Below are 12,500 nucleotides of genomic sequence, written 5' to 3'. Positions count from 1 at the left end.
GAAAACAGATACACACACACACATTCTGCCGAAACCTCCATACATACAAGTACTTACAACTAGATATGGATATGCGTAGAAGATGCATAGACTCACGCACAAACACACACACAAACACAAACATACTTATATACATACCATTGTTGCACATGAACAAACACACAAATAAAATAGGATAAACACACGCAAGCACACACACACACACACAGAAACACACACACACACACATAGAAACACACACACAGACAAACACACCAAAATAAAATGGGATAAACATGCAGACACACACACACACACACACACACACACACACACACACACACACACACACACACACACACGCACACACACACACACACACACCAACACACACAAACATACATAGAAACACAACCACAGACAAACACATTCACACACGCATACACACACACACACATGGACATTCAAACAAACCCAGAGGCAAACATAATAACTCACTCAACACTGACCAACAACACACATTTACAGGAATCCACAAGGACACCTACATATTTCTTAAAGGGGACGTATTATGCTTTTCGACTTTTATGACCTATAAACGTTGTTATAATGATTGATAGTCATGTTTAACCATACACAAAAAACGATGTAGATTTCCGGGAAACTCTTTCGCTCATCTGGGCGCTTTCAGCATTCTCTGTCAACGCTCGGTTTCGTCCTAATCCGCCCCCTCGTCCCCCTCCTGCCAACCCAACTCCGTTGTGATTGGTTACCTTCCTTGAAGCGCGCGCGCGGGCAGATTTGACCAGGCATATGGGGGCGCGGCAGGAGTGCATGTAGCAGAGGATTTCCCGGAAATGTGAACAAGTGAATCGCAAATGTTGTTCCGAGTGTTTAGCGCTCTGCACAGCCACCCCAGACTGTCAGCAGGGAATACGTCGAAATGCATGTACGTTAGAGATGTCCGATATTATCGGCCCACCGATATTATCGGCCCGATATTAGCATAAAAATGTAATATCGGTCAATATCGGTATCGGATTTTTTTTGCATTAAAACCGTTTTGTTTTTTTTTGTTTTTTTATAGCTCAAATAAATGTTTTCAAAATTGTGCAGTACAGTGCACATTGCAATTGACTCATATTTGTGCATTTATTCAATTAAGGTTATTGAGTTTTAGTTAAAGAAACATACTGCTATGTTGCACATAGTTGTTCAGGTACAATGTTTTATCATTTGTGAAGTCAAGTTTGCCCTATTTGTTGTGGGCATTGTCAAGATTATCTCAGGGAGAGTGTAATCCAAACTGTTGTCTGAGAACATTAAAAAAATAAAAATAAACATGGCACTTTTCCCTTAAATTAAGTTGAAGTATTTTTCTTATTTTGCACAGACAATGTTAACATTTGGAAAGCCTTGTTGCATTCAAGAATGCATCCAGTGGGGCATCACAATAACATTAAGCATGTTGTGTTAATTCCACAACAGGAGATATGTAATGTTACCTAAATTAGGTTTGAGGAAAAATAACCCAAATATCGACATCGGTATCGGCTGATATCGGAATCGAAAATTTAGAGTTGGACAATATCGCATATCGGATATCGGCAAAAAAGCCAATATCGGACATCCCTAATGTACGTCATTATTTGACACTTCAGTATGGTTAAACATGACTATCAATCATTATAACAACGTTTATAGGTCATGAAAGTCGAAAAAGCATAATAGGTCCCCTTTAAGGAGCACGACGGGGTAACACAGTGAGTGGTACAGCAGGCCAAACCAGGGGTACGCAGTGGCGTCCTGCACAAGGACACTTAGTAGTCTAAGGACGTCGTGGATATCGACAAACGCACACACGTGCACACAGGCATGCTCACATATGGCGCAGGGCAGATGCTTGGCAAACGGCGAAATCACTGCATTTGGAAACAGATGCTGAGGGATTCTGCTCAACCATTACACGTCGAGGAACCCTTCTGACAAACCCCCTCTCTGCACCCCCGAAAACACATTTCCCCTCTTCACAAACGAGCAGCAGGCACCCGTGAACGCTTATACATCCTGCTCTCGCCCTTCATTGTCATCGCTTTTGTACATTTAAGGGCTGCTGTTACAACGCCAGGTGTGTTCATTAGCAGTTACCATCAACCCGAGAGTGACATCACAAATGCGAGAGTGGGAGTGTCCACTGGGATGGAGGAAGGACAAATCATCCCTAGCAGCCTTCCCAGAGGACTGTACCAACTATCTGTCACTAGAGGGTTGATTCTGCCTTGCTATGGCTCATCAACGTCACAACTGGTGGTGAAGGAGGTGCCCTTTAAAGATACAAGTAGAATCTGAACGTGGATCAGTGTCAGGCTTTGTTTCTCAACAGTCAGATAGCAGCAACAGATCGAGTAAAAATAAAAATAAGTAATAATAAGTGCTAGCTACTACTACTCAGTCGGTACGTCACGCAGACGCTCATCCAGAATTGGGCCAGGCCAACTTGCTGTGGAAGTCTAACAGGGAGATGGCCCACATCCGGGTTTGAAGTCAAACGCCCTCAGCCTTAGACAATCCTGCGTTAGATGATCTGACAGGAACCCCGGGCTGGGGATGGATCTGACCGTTAGACTTCAACACGACTGATCGCCTCACGTCTCCACCAGCTAATCACGCCAGGTACGGACCTGGTCCCCCTGCTGAATCCCCCCCCTCCCACACCTCTCCCTAAGGTGACAGGACTAATCAGGCCCTTGCTTAAAGGATATTGTCTAACGGAGGGCCTGAGAGGAGGAGAGGGGGGCGAGAGGAGGGGAGGAGGAGGAGGAGGAGGAGAGAAGAGGAGAGGAGGAGAGGGGGAGAGGAGAAGGAGGAGAGAAGGAGGAAGAGGAGGAGAGGAAGAGAGAAGTGGTGCAGCAGAGGAGAGGAGGAGAGGAGGAGAGGAGAGGAGGATTTTAAGCCCCCCATTCCAGCCACCGAAGAGGAAATCAATGTGTCCTAATGGCACATCATTAGAGGGTGTGCGTATGTGCGTGTGTGTGTGTGTGTGTGTGTGTGTGCGTGCGTGTGTGTGTTCGGGGGGGTAATGGAAACAGCTCTGTCTCAACTCTGTACCAGGAGCGATGGCAAAGAGGGTAATGGTGGCCCACTCATCACCCCTTTGTCCCCCCGCTCACCTTTAGGAATAGTATAGGTCTGCTGTGGATTATCACACACACACACACACACACACACACACACACACACACACACACACACACACACACACACACACACACACACACACACACACACACACACACACACAGGGGAAGGGCGGTGAGGGGCACAAGCACACACATAGGGACACCAACATGCATATAGGGAGGGAAACAAACACACACATAGGGACACACACATATGCACATCGAGATGGACACACACAGACCTATTTAGCCGCGCGCACAGGCCGGCGGCTCTTCATTGCCCACGTTGCCCGGCCAGGTGGTGAAGGCAGCGTCCGGCGCCACCAGTTTGGTATTTCAGCCGCAGCGAGTGTCTCCGTGGCGTGCCCGCCTCCCCACAGGGTGGACCGGGACTCTGGCTTCACTGGGACTTCTCCCTTTGAACTCGACGGAAAGCGACGGATGACTCACCGACCGTCTGCTCTGATGCGAAACAGATACGCCTCCGGAATCTCACACACAGCGCAGCGCAATCTGGGGCTGAATGATGTGTTTTTTTTAGCCTGTGGTGTAATGCGTTGGGATCAGTGGCCTGTGTGGGTTCAGCTGAGGCTGGTGCTGAACCCGGTGACTTATTGAAATGATGAAGAAGAGGCAGTTGAGGGGGAAGAGTGAACAGGTGGATTGGAAACTTTTTCTGTCTGGAGACAGTGGAAACGGCACTGACAGCACAGAGTGATTCCTTTTTTTTTTTTTCGCTCAAGCCGAAATACATTAATGCTTGAATAGATTTGTTTTTGCAAAGCTGTTTTTTGAGATATTCTTTGTCACTGAAACAACATATCTTTGTGTATGCATATATATATATTCTAAATTGAAATTACCTTTTAACTTTGCTTTACAAATTAAGAATGCATGGATAAACCTATTCATTTTCTATTCGAGATCCATTGAAACACAAAGCAACTGTATACTGAAATATAGTTAAATGTTTTAATAGACAGGCAGAAGATCTCTATCCATACCATTGTTAATTATCCATTGATGAGATACATAATCAGGCTCCATGGCTAATTTTGATGACACGCCCTCCTGATTATTCATTTATCTTGGAATGGAAACAGTTAAGGTGACATTTTTATTTGAAATATAAATTGTTTTCTGATTATTATCCATCCATCTGTTAAAACCATAAGAGAAGGAAATTCTAAAAGATTGAACAAATGTGATTAATTCCTTTTAATTCCTCATAAAAGTCACTGAGCCAAGGCAACAGAGCCTGACAACATGTTAATTATATTTAGAAAAATTGATTGTATCTTTTCAAATGGCTAGGCCTAATGGTATGAAAACAGAACTTTGCTAATCTGATTGTCTCATCATGAGTGGTTTCCTTCACAGGTGTATGACTCAGATTATCCACCATGTTGAAGTCAACATGTTTAAATATTTAATTTATCATTTTAGGAAAATACACTATGTGATGAAGCTTTAGTTAATTGGGAATGACTGCTTTATGACCGATTTGTTGGAAAAGTTATTTGCTGCTATACATTATAGACGGATTCCAGATGTGACACACATAACAAATTATGGGCCTAATAGTTCATAGGGAAAGAGAGATGTTGAAGATGTTGAGTATGCCTGTTTTATGTAAAAACGTGATAGATTGTAGCTATACTGTTTTTAACAGGGAGCGTGATGGAATAGATATTGCTATATTGCTTCCATAAAAATGAAAGCAGTACATTATCTCGTGTTCAGCTGATATATTTAAGTATACATTGAGAGTGAAGTCTTTCTGTAAAGTCACACATTGTAGTGCTGGTTTTGGCAACATTACCTCTAACACTTGGACACCGCTCTGCAAGGACTATGATGAAACATGGGGATAAATGGTGATGTGCTGATGTTAGTCATCTCATGGTGCACCGGTGCTTTAAGCTCTGGTGTTGAGTTTAGAAGGCACTTTGTTGAAACGTTCTATTAGCATGAGTAACTATTACGCCTACTATTATGAAATCACTTGACCATGAAGAGAAAAATGCTTTTCTGATGAAAAGGTGTTCATGCTGCTACTCTGCACTCCAGTGATTTGACCAATGAACTTAACTTGGCTCTGCAGCAATTATGTTGTGGTCCCAAAATGAACGCTTGCCGCCAGTCAATAGTGGATTAATTCAACCATTGGACAGGTAAAAAAATATAGGGGCTGTACATCAAAACATTTGCTTTCAGCAGGAAATTTAGGCATTTAGTATTCCCACCAAGTTAAAAAAGCACAATTTGAAAAGTACATTTTGAACCCTGCCCAAACATGTAAGCCAATAACGGGGTCTGCTGAATGGCAAAATGTAGTTAATTTGCTCATTATCTTGCAAGTTTCAAGAGACCACAAGTTACCTATGACCTTCTTCAAATACATAAACCGAATGCTCTTGGACCAGCATTACTTCCTGTTAACTAATCATCTGTTGTTTGTCCCTCTGTGCTCTCCGTCTCCCCCTGCAGGCCCAGCCATGCGGCGTCGCTGGCTAGTGATGCAGCTGCTAATGCAGGTGTGGCTGACGGCGACCCCCTCCAACAGCGAGCGGCCGTGCCCCAAGAGCTGCCGCTGCGATGGGAAGATTGTGTACTGCGAGTCCAGCGCCTTCCGCGACGTCCCCAAGAACCTGTCGGGGGGCTGCCAGGGCCTCTCGCTGCGCTACAACAGCCTGGCCAGCCTCAGGGCGGGCCAGTTCGTGGGACTCAACCAGCTCATCTGGCTCTACTTGGACCATAATTACATCGCTACCGTGGACGCAGTGGCCTTTCAAGGGGTCCGGAGACTAAAGGAGTTGATCCTGAGCTCCAACAAGATCACCATGCTCCACAACACCACGTTCCACCCCGTACCCAACCTGCGCAACTTGGACCTGTCTTACAACAAGCTGCAGGCTCTGCAGCCGGGCCAGTTCCAAGGCCTGCGCAAACTTCTGAGCCTCCACATGCGATCAAACTCGCTGAAGAGCATCCCAATGCGTCTGTTCCAGGACTGTAGGAACCTGGAGTTCCTGGACCTGGGCTATAACCGCCTGCGCAGTATCACCCGCAACGCCTTCTCAGGCCTGGTCAAGCTCACCGAGTTGCACCTGGAGCACAATCAATTCTCCAAGATCAACTTCTCCCACTTCCCTCGGCTCTACAACCTCCGAGCGCTCTACCTCCAGTGGAACCGTATCCGCTCCATGAACCAGGGGCTGACCTGGACCTGGGCCTCGGTGCAGAAGCTGGACCTGTCCGGGAACGACCTGACGGAGGTGGACGCCGTGGTGTACCAGTGCCTGCCCAACCTGCAGACCCTCAACCTGGACTCCAACAAGCTGACCAACGTGTCCCAGGAGGCGGTGGACGCCTGGATCTCCCTGAGCACCGTCAGTCTCGCCGGGAACGTGTGGGACTGCGGCACGGCCATCTGCCCCCTGGTGGGCTGGCTCCGGAAGTTCAGGGGGGCCAAAGAGACCACGATGATCTGCGCCTCGCCGAAACAGGCCCAGGGCGAGAAAGTGATGGACGCCATCGAGGCCTTCGGAGTATGTCGCTCGAGCCTGGTGACGGCGCCACTGGCGTCTAGCCTCCCGCCGACCCCCTCCGGCTTCAACTTCCGGACCGAGCGGCTCCCTTACGTTCCCGCCACGCCGACTAGCTCCCGGGACAGGGGTCGCGAGAGCCCGGTGGGATTTGCCACACCTTCCGCTGTTTCCCCTCCTCCTGGAGGAGGAGGTGGAGGAGGAGGAGCGCCAGCCCCTCCGCCGCCGCCAGAGCAGGACGCCGAGCCGGTGTCCTTCCACAAGATCGTGGCGGGCAGCGTGGCGCTCTTCCTGTCCGTGGCCATGATCCTGCTGGTGATCTACGTGTCCTGGAAGCGCTACCCCAGCAGCGTCAAGCAGCTGCAGGAGCACTCGGCCTCGACCCGCAAGCGCCGCAAGAAGGCGAGGGAGACGGAGCGCACGCTGAGCTCTCCACTGCAGGAGTACTATGTGGACTACAAGCCCACCAATTCGGAGGCCATGGATGTGCTGGTGAACGGGACGGGACCCTGCACCTACACCATCTCGGGCTCCAGAGAATGCGAGGTATGACCCCCCCACTGCACCGCCTTTACCAGGTGCATCGCAAACCGCCTCCTGCTGTACACTAGCCACTGTATGTCCACAGAGAGGTGGACAGGTGATCGGTTTAAGGCGTTTAGATTGATGATTTGTGGCTTGATCTGGTTATGATTTTGCTACATTATAGATTAGGAGATGGAATATAGTTATATCGGTGGATTGGTGACTATTTTACACATTTGTGTATCTGTGGATTAACTTGAAGGAATACTTTATTAAGTGTTATTTAAGTCTCTTTCCTGTGCGATGTGACTCAAATTCATAGGGAATTACATTGTTACAATGAGTTTAGGAATGCAAATAAATAAGATTACATTCCCTGTGCTACGCCAGCTCACTTGCGTAAACCGTGCTACTGTTTATGTGACGAGACTGGATTTGCCTTAATTGCATACTGCTTTTCTCTCACCATCGTTCCTGGCAAATCACACCAGCATTGTGCTTTGTGTGTATGCTCTGTACCTCTATTCAGGTCCTGATGAGACATATTGTACCGTGAGAATCGTTGAATGAAAGGCCGATTTATTCTCTGCGCTGGGTGTGAATACTAATAGACAGAATAGTAGAACAGAGAGGGGTTCGAGCCCAGCTGATGACAAGACAGTTAGTGGGAGATGCTCAGCAGATTTCAATCAATTCTACGAGGCAGTTGAATGGTATTTTTTGTGTTTTCTTACAACAACTTGTTCGTCGTTCAATTGATCTTCAATTTCATAAAATAGGTCAGTCACACACTCACACATGGAAAGAAAATAGGAAAGCATGAACACAGAATGCTTTTACAAGACGTTCTTACACACACACACACTTCACAAATACCCCCACATGCGCTCACACACACACGCACACACACACACACACACACACACACATACACAAAGGAGTCTGGGTCCTTTGAAAAGATGTGGACAAAGGAGGAAGTGAATTACTTCAAAAAGCCTTTCCCGGCGGCAAGTATGAATGCCATTTTCCTGCTTCTGCTTTAGGTTACAAAGCCCTACTTTTTCCTCTGCAGTGTTCTGGGACATTTACTATATCCTAGGCCTTCAGGCTATTGTGTTATTGCGATTTCTGTTACAAACCCCCCCTAAAAACGTTAACTTTATTATTGATAACGTAATAAGAAAGACCAAAGCGTAAGAAGGACATCAATTATATATTTATTGATGGTAAAAAAATCCAGGGAGAAGAGTGACTATTTGCCCCCGCCTATAATTACCTTATAAAATAGTATACTGTGAGAAGAAGGCTTGCCCACAGATTCCCAACATTCCTTACGTTTCAGCTTTAGATGAGCATTTCTTCAAATGACAAACTCCTTCTTGAAAGACATCCCGCTCCTCATGTACCTCCAGTCCCATGGCTGTAGAGCCCAATCTCCCATGGAGAGAGATCCAGGGCTAGAGAGAGGTCATTTTAATCCTACCAGACTGCTCTCCTTAAGGAGATCACCCTATTCCTCCGATCACTTAAAGCGATGCAGCCCTCTGTCAGTGTGTTGGAATCTATTGTGCTCACGATCGACCTGCTGTGCGCATACACACACACACACACACACACACACACACACACACACACACACACACACACACACACACACACACACACACACACACACACACACACACACACACACACACACACACACACCAGTGTTAACTTTGTGGTGAACATCACCTAAACTGAATTAACAAAATTAACCTCCAAAAATGGTTATCTTGTCCTTGAGGCAATAAGGAAGAATATATTTAACGCATACACCCGCCTTACAACCCTTTGTTTGTATTGAAGGTATTGGCCATCCAATTTTGTGTTGGACCGCATTTATCACATATCTTTAGCTGTGCACTTTAATGTGAGACTTAAGGCATCAAATATTGCACTCTTTGACTATGTTTGTTTTCCTTGTTCGTGTTAACCTCTGTTAGCCACCAATGTTGTTAGAGTGAAAACTGCCCAACCGGAGTATTGCAGGAGCTGTGTTCTGTTTGGGTGTATTCTGCCTGGCGACTGCTGAGTTTGCAGGCGGGGGCAATAGTGATGACTCAAAATGGTGGACCGATCATAAGATTTGCTCGGATCTCTGCCCCGACAATTTCTGGTTCATATACCCCCTTTGGTGAGATAATGGGTAATCGGTTGAATAGAAGGAGCATAAAATCTGTATGCAATTGAGGGTCGACGAATGAATGTTCTATTTCTTTACAATCTGTTTTTCGATTTCTGTTGTAATCAATGATAGTTTACATTACAGATACCTTGCGCCAGACGGATATCGCATTACATATAACCGCTACAGCTGTACAACTGAAGTGGGGTCCCTATGTATTGTGTGTCCGTGTTTGGCCCTGAAACCAAATTCGATTATAGTTAACATACAGAGTCGTCCTCTGCCCTGGTCGAACTAATGATAACAGTGCACTGCTTTCTTTTTCTTTTCCAGTCTGTGAAAAACAAGCCCTTTTCGAAACGGTTCCATACATTTGTACATGCTCGGTGATGAATTAATATATAATACGAAGGCTGCGTAGAGAACAGCGGCCCTAGAGACAGCACTGCTACGCTGCTCCATATCACAAGAAACGTGCCTGTCACAAGCATCCTCGCCTTTCCATTCACAACATCCAGCTGTTTAGAAAACTGAAACCGTCCATCTCATTTGAACCAGCGACGACCCCCCCCGAAAAAAAACAACCCCAAAAAAAACGCACCACACCTTCCCGTTCATCACTTTAATGCATCGGGCGGTGACAAGTCCAGCTGCAATGCAGTCCCCCCCTACACGTGGCCACATGGTTGTGTCAGACACAGAGAGCTGCTCATCGGGTGCTATTAATAATTTATTTAGCATAACACGCGGGCCCTGGGGTTCTTCCTATTATGTTACAATCTGGTGTGCTCTGCCCCCGGGCGTTACCCGCAATTTGTCTCCAACACACGGACGCTGTCTCCTCCACTGATTCGTCTCCAATGCTGTGAGCGCCGTCTCCTCCGTTGCCAGCCGTTGGCTGCTCGGCAGGCCGCCGGTCTCGACGCTTCAGCCCATTTAACCCGATCCGTGGTTGCGGTTGCCTGGACGTTATCCGTGACCTGTGTAACACAACTTTCGATGGTACTATCAAAGTACTGGCTTATGTTAATGTTTATTTTCCGGGGCAGTTCAACCCTTTTCTATTGTGACACACTTTAAAGAGATTCACGGAAGTCGGGGCCAGCTGTCTTTCTTTTTTTTCCCGAGAAACGATATAACTACTTCTTCTATCGTTGCGTGACTTAGCTCCTCCATGTGTAAATAACTCTTCTTCTGTTTGAAAACACTGTGCGTAAAACCAAACTCATCAATTGGGTGTATTATCAAATCTATATTTAGTTCTTCTTGCACTTGGTTGGTAACAGCAACACCTCTATGAGATTCCTTTAAAGCACACCAGGCAAAATGGTGTAAATGAAGCAACTGCTGCTAACTTGTCGTAGTTATGTGAATTACAGTAAACCGTCAAGCGTTTACGGCGAACCAAACTTAAGTTACTCTTTAGCATGTAGATAACCGATGTGTCCCTTGCATAACGTAGCTCTTTTTAAAGACCCATCACCCGTTTGTATCACCTGCTCCAACAGTATGCGGGATCTGCACGGGATGAGATACACCTACACCGCCCGTCATTCCTCTGTCGACACCGCCCCCCCACTACCAAATCCCTCTCACCTTCTACTACGCCTTCCCGGCGCTTAACCGCAGTGGCTCGATATAAGAAGGAGAAGCCGGGGTCTCAATTGAGCCTTGAGCTCCTATTGGCTGCCTCAGTTCCCTCATGCTGGTAGACATTGGTCAGTGTACACACTCCAGCTGTGCTACCTTAAACGCCCGCTGGGCAGCCCACCATAAGTACAGCTCTGGATGTATAAACACAGGATCATAGATTCTCAGGGGTTTTGTAATACTAATGTTTATACCAGGTGTAAAATAATCCAGACCTTTATTGAAGTGACAGGGAAATAGGACCAGGGTATTTGTCTTTGTCTCTCTGGGTCGCTTCAAACGTTTGATTTCTAATAGATGGCAGAATATTAATGGGTCACAGAAAGCAATCCCTCTCATCTGAGCTGCGTCGGTGAACCGAAGCCAAAGAAAATAACATAAAAACACCTGGTCTCATCGCAAGTAACTTTTACATAAAAAAAGAATGTGTGAGGAATTCAATATCTCATTGAAAATAGGACTAACCTTCAACATGGCCTACCCGAATGCATCACTTTATTTTTTTCCCCCTTCTTTCCTCCATTTCAAATTCACACCACAGGACTGGTCCCTGGAGGTCTGGTATCCTCATGCTATGCTTACATGGACCTTCTTGTCGGGCTGAGACCCTGCACCACTCGTCTGCAATCCAACACAGCTCTGAGGGTTCTCAACGGGTGGGTGGCGAACCCAAAGTGGGTCGCGGCGCAGGTCAACTCTGACGGGACGCTTGAGACCACTTCATCTCGTTTCTGCTTTAAGTGCACCGAGATTTTCCGATGCAGCGGTTTTTATTTTTAAACACTATTCCCTACTGATTGGTGAGAGTGGCTGTTGGACCCATGATGATAATGTCCACAAGGTGAAACCATTACACAGTAGCTTCTTCAACCAGTTGAAATCATGTCAATTCTCATAAGATCTTCACAGCAGCGAGATAGTGAGCTTTGTCCAAGCCAACTATGATATGAAAATGTAGTATCAAGCCAACATTAAACAAATTAGGATTACTCTAAATATACCACAATATATTTCTCTCTATATTTTCAGCCAATGATCATTTTGATTTTAGCTCCACCAAACCCTGTTTGGCACGATACTGTCTTGCGGATTGACCATTCACCAACGTGACATATAGGCCTATATAGGTATGTGAGACATCTTGGATGAGTGTTAACATGTCTTATCCATGATGGGCGCTGCATTCGTTCATTCATATGTTAATCCAATTCATCCATTCATCAAGGCTGCTCCTGCCTGTCGGTTTACAAAGCACTCTGTGTGTCCAGAGATCAGGCATGGATCAGATCAGAGAACATGCATGAAAGGTTCCCGAATCATTCCATGTGATGAAACTGCTGAGTTCAAAGCAGACATCAGATCTGCTTCAGATGTAGCAATAAAAAAAAAAGAACAAGGTTTTGACTTCATCGTGTAATGGAGAAAAAGAAACATCAGTTCTTATCTATTTTT

General features: G+C 46.1%; 1 protein-coding gene across 1 annotated transcript in view; it reads left to right on the top strand.

Annotated features, from left to right (window-relative positions):
* The window catches only part of LOC115532445 (leucine-rich repeat transmembrane neuronal protein 4), a 121,602-nt gene that overhangs the window by 10,156 nt on the left and 98,946 nt on the right, over positions 1-12,500 (top strand). The window contains exon 2 of the mRNA XM_030342226.1: positions 5,649-7,252. Coding sequence (XP_030198086.1) covers positions 5,649-7,252 — 1,604 coding nt within the window. The remainder of the gene's footprint in view (positions 1-5,648; positions 7,253-12,500) is intronic.

Source organism: Gadus morhua, chromosome 19, assembly GCF_902167405.1.
Source record: "Gadus morhua chromosome 19, gadMor3.0, whole genome shotgun sequence".
In the NCBI taxonomy this organism is placed as follows: Eukaryota; Metazoa; Chordata; class Actinopteri; order Gadiformes; family Gadidae; genus Gadus; species Gadus morhua.
This window is presented reverse-complemented; position numbering and strand designations above follow the sequence as displayed.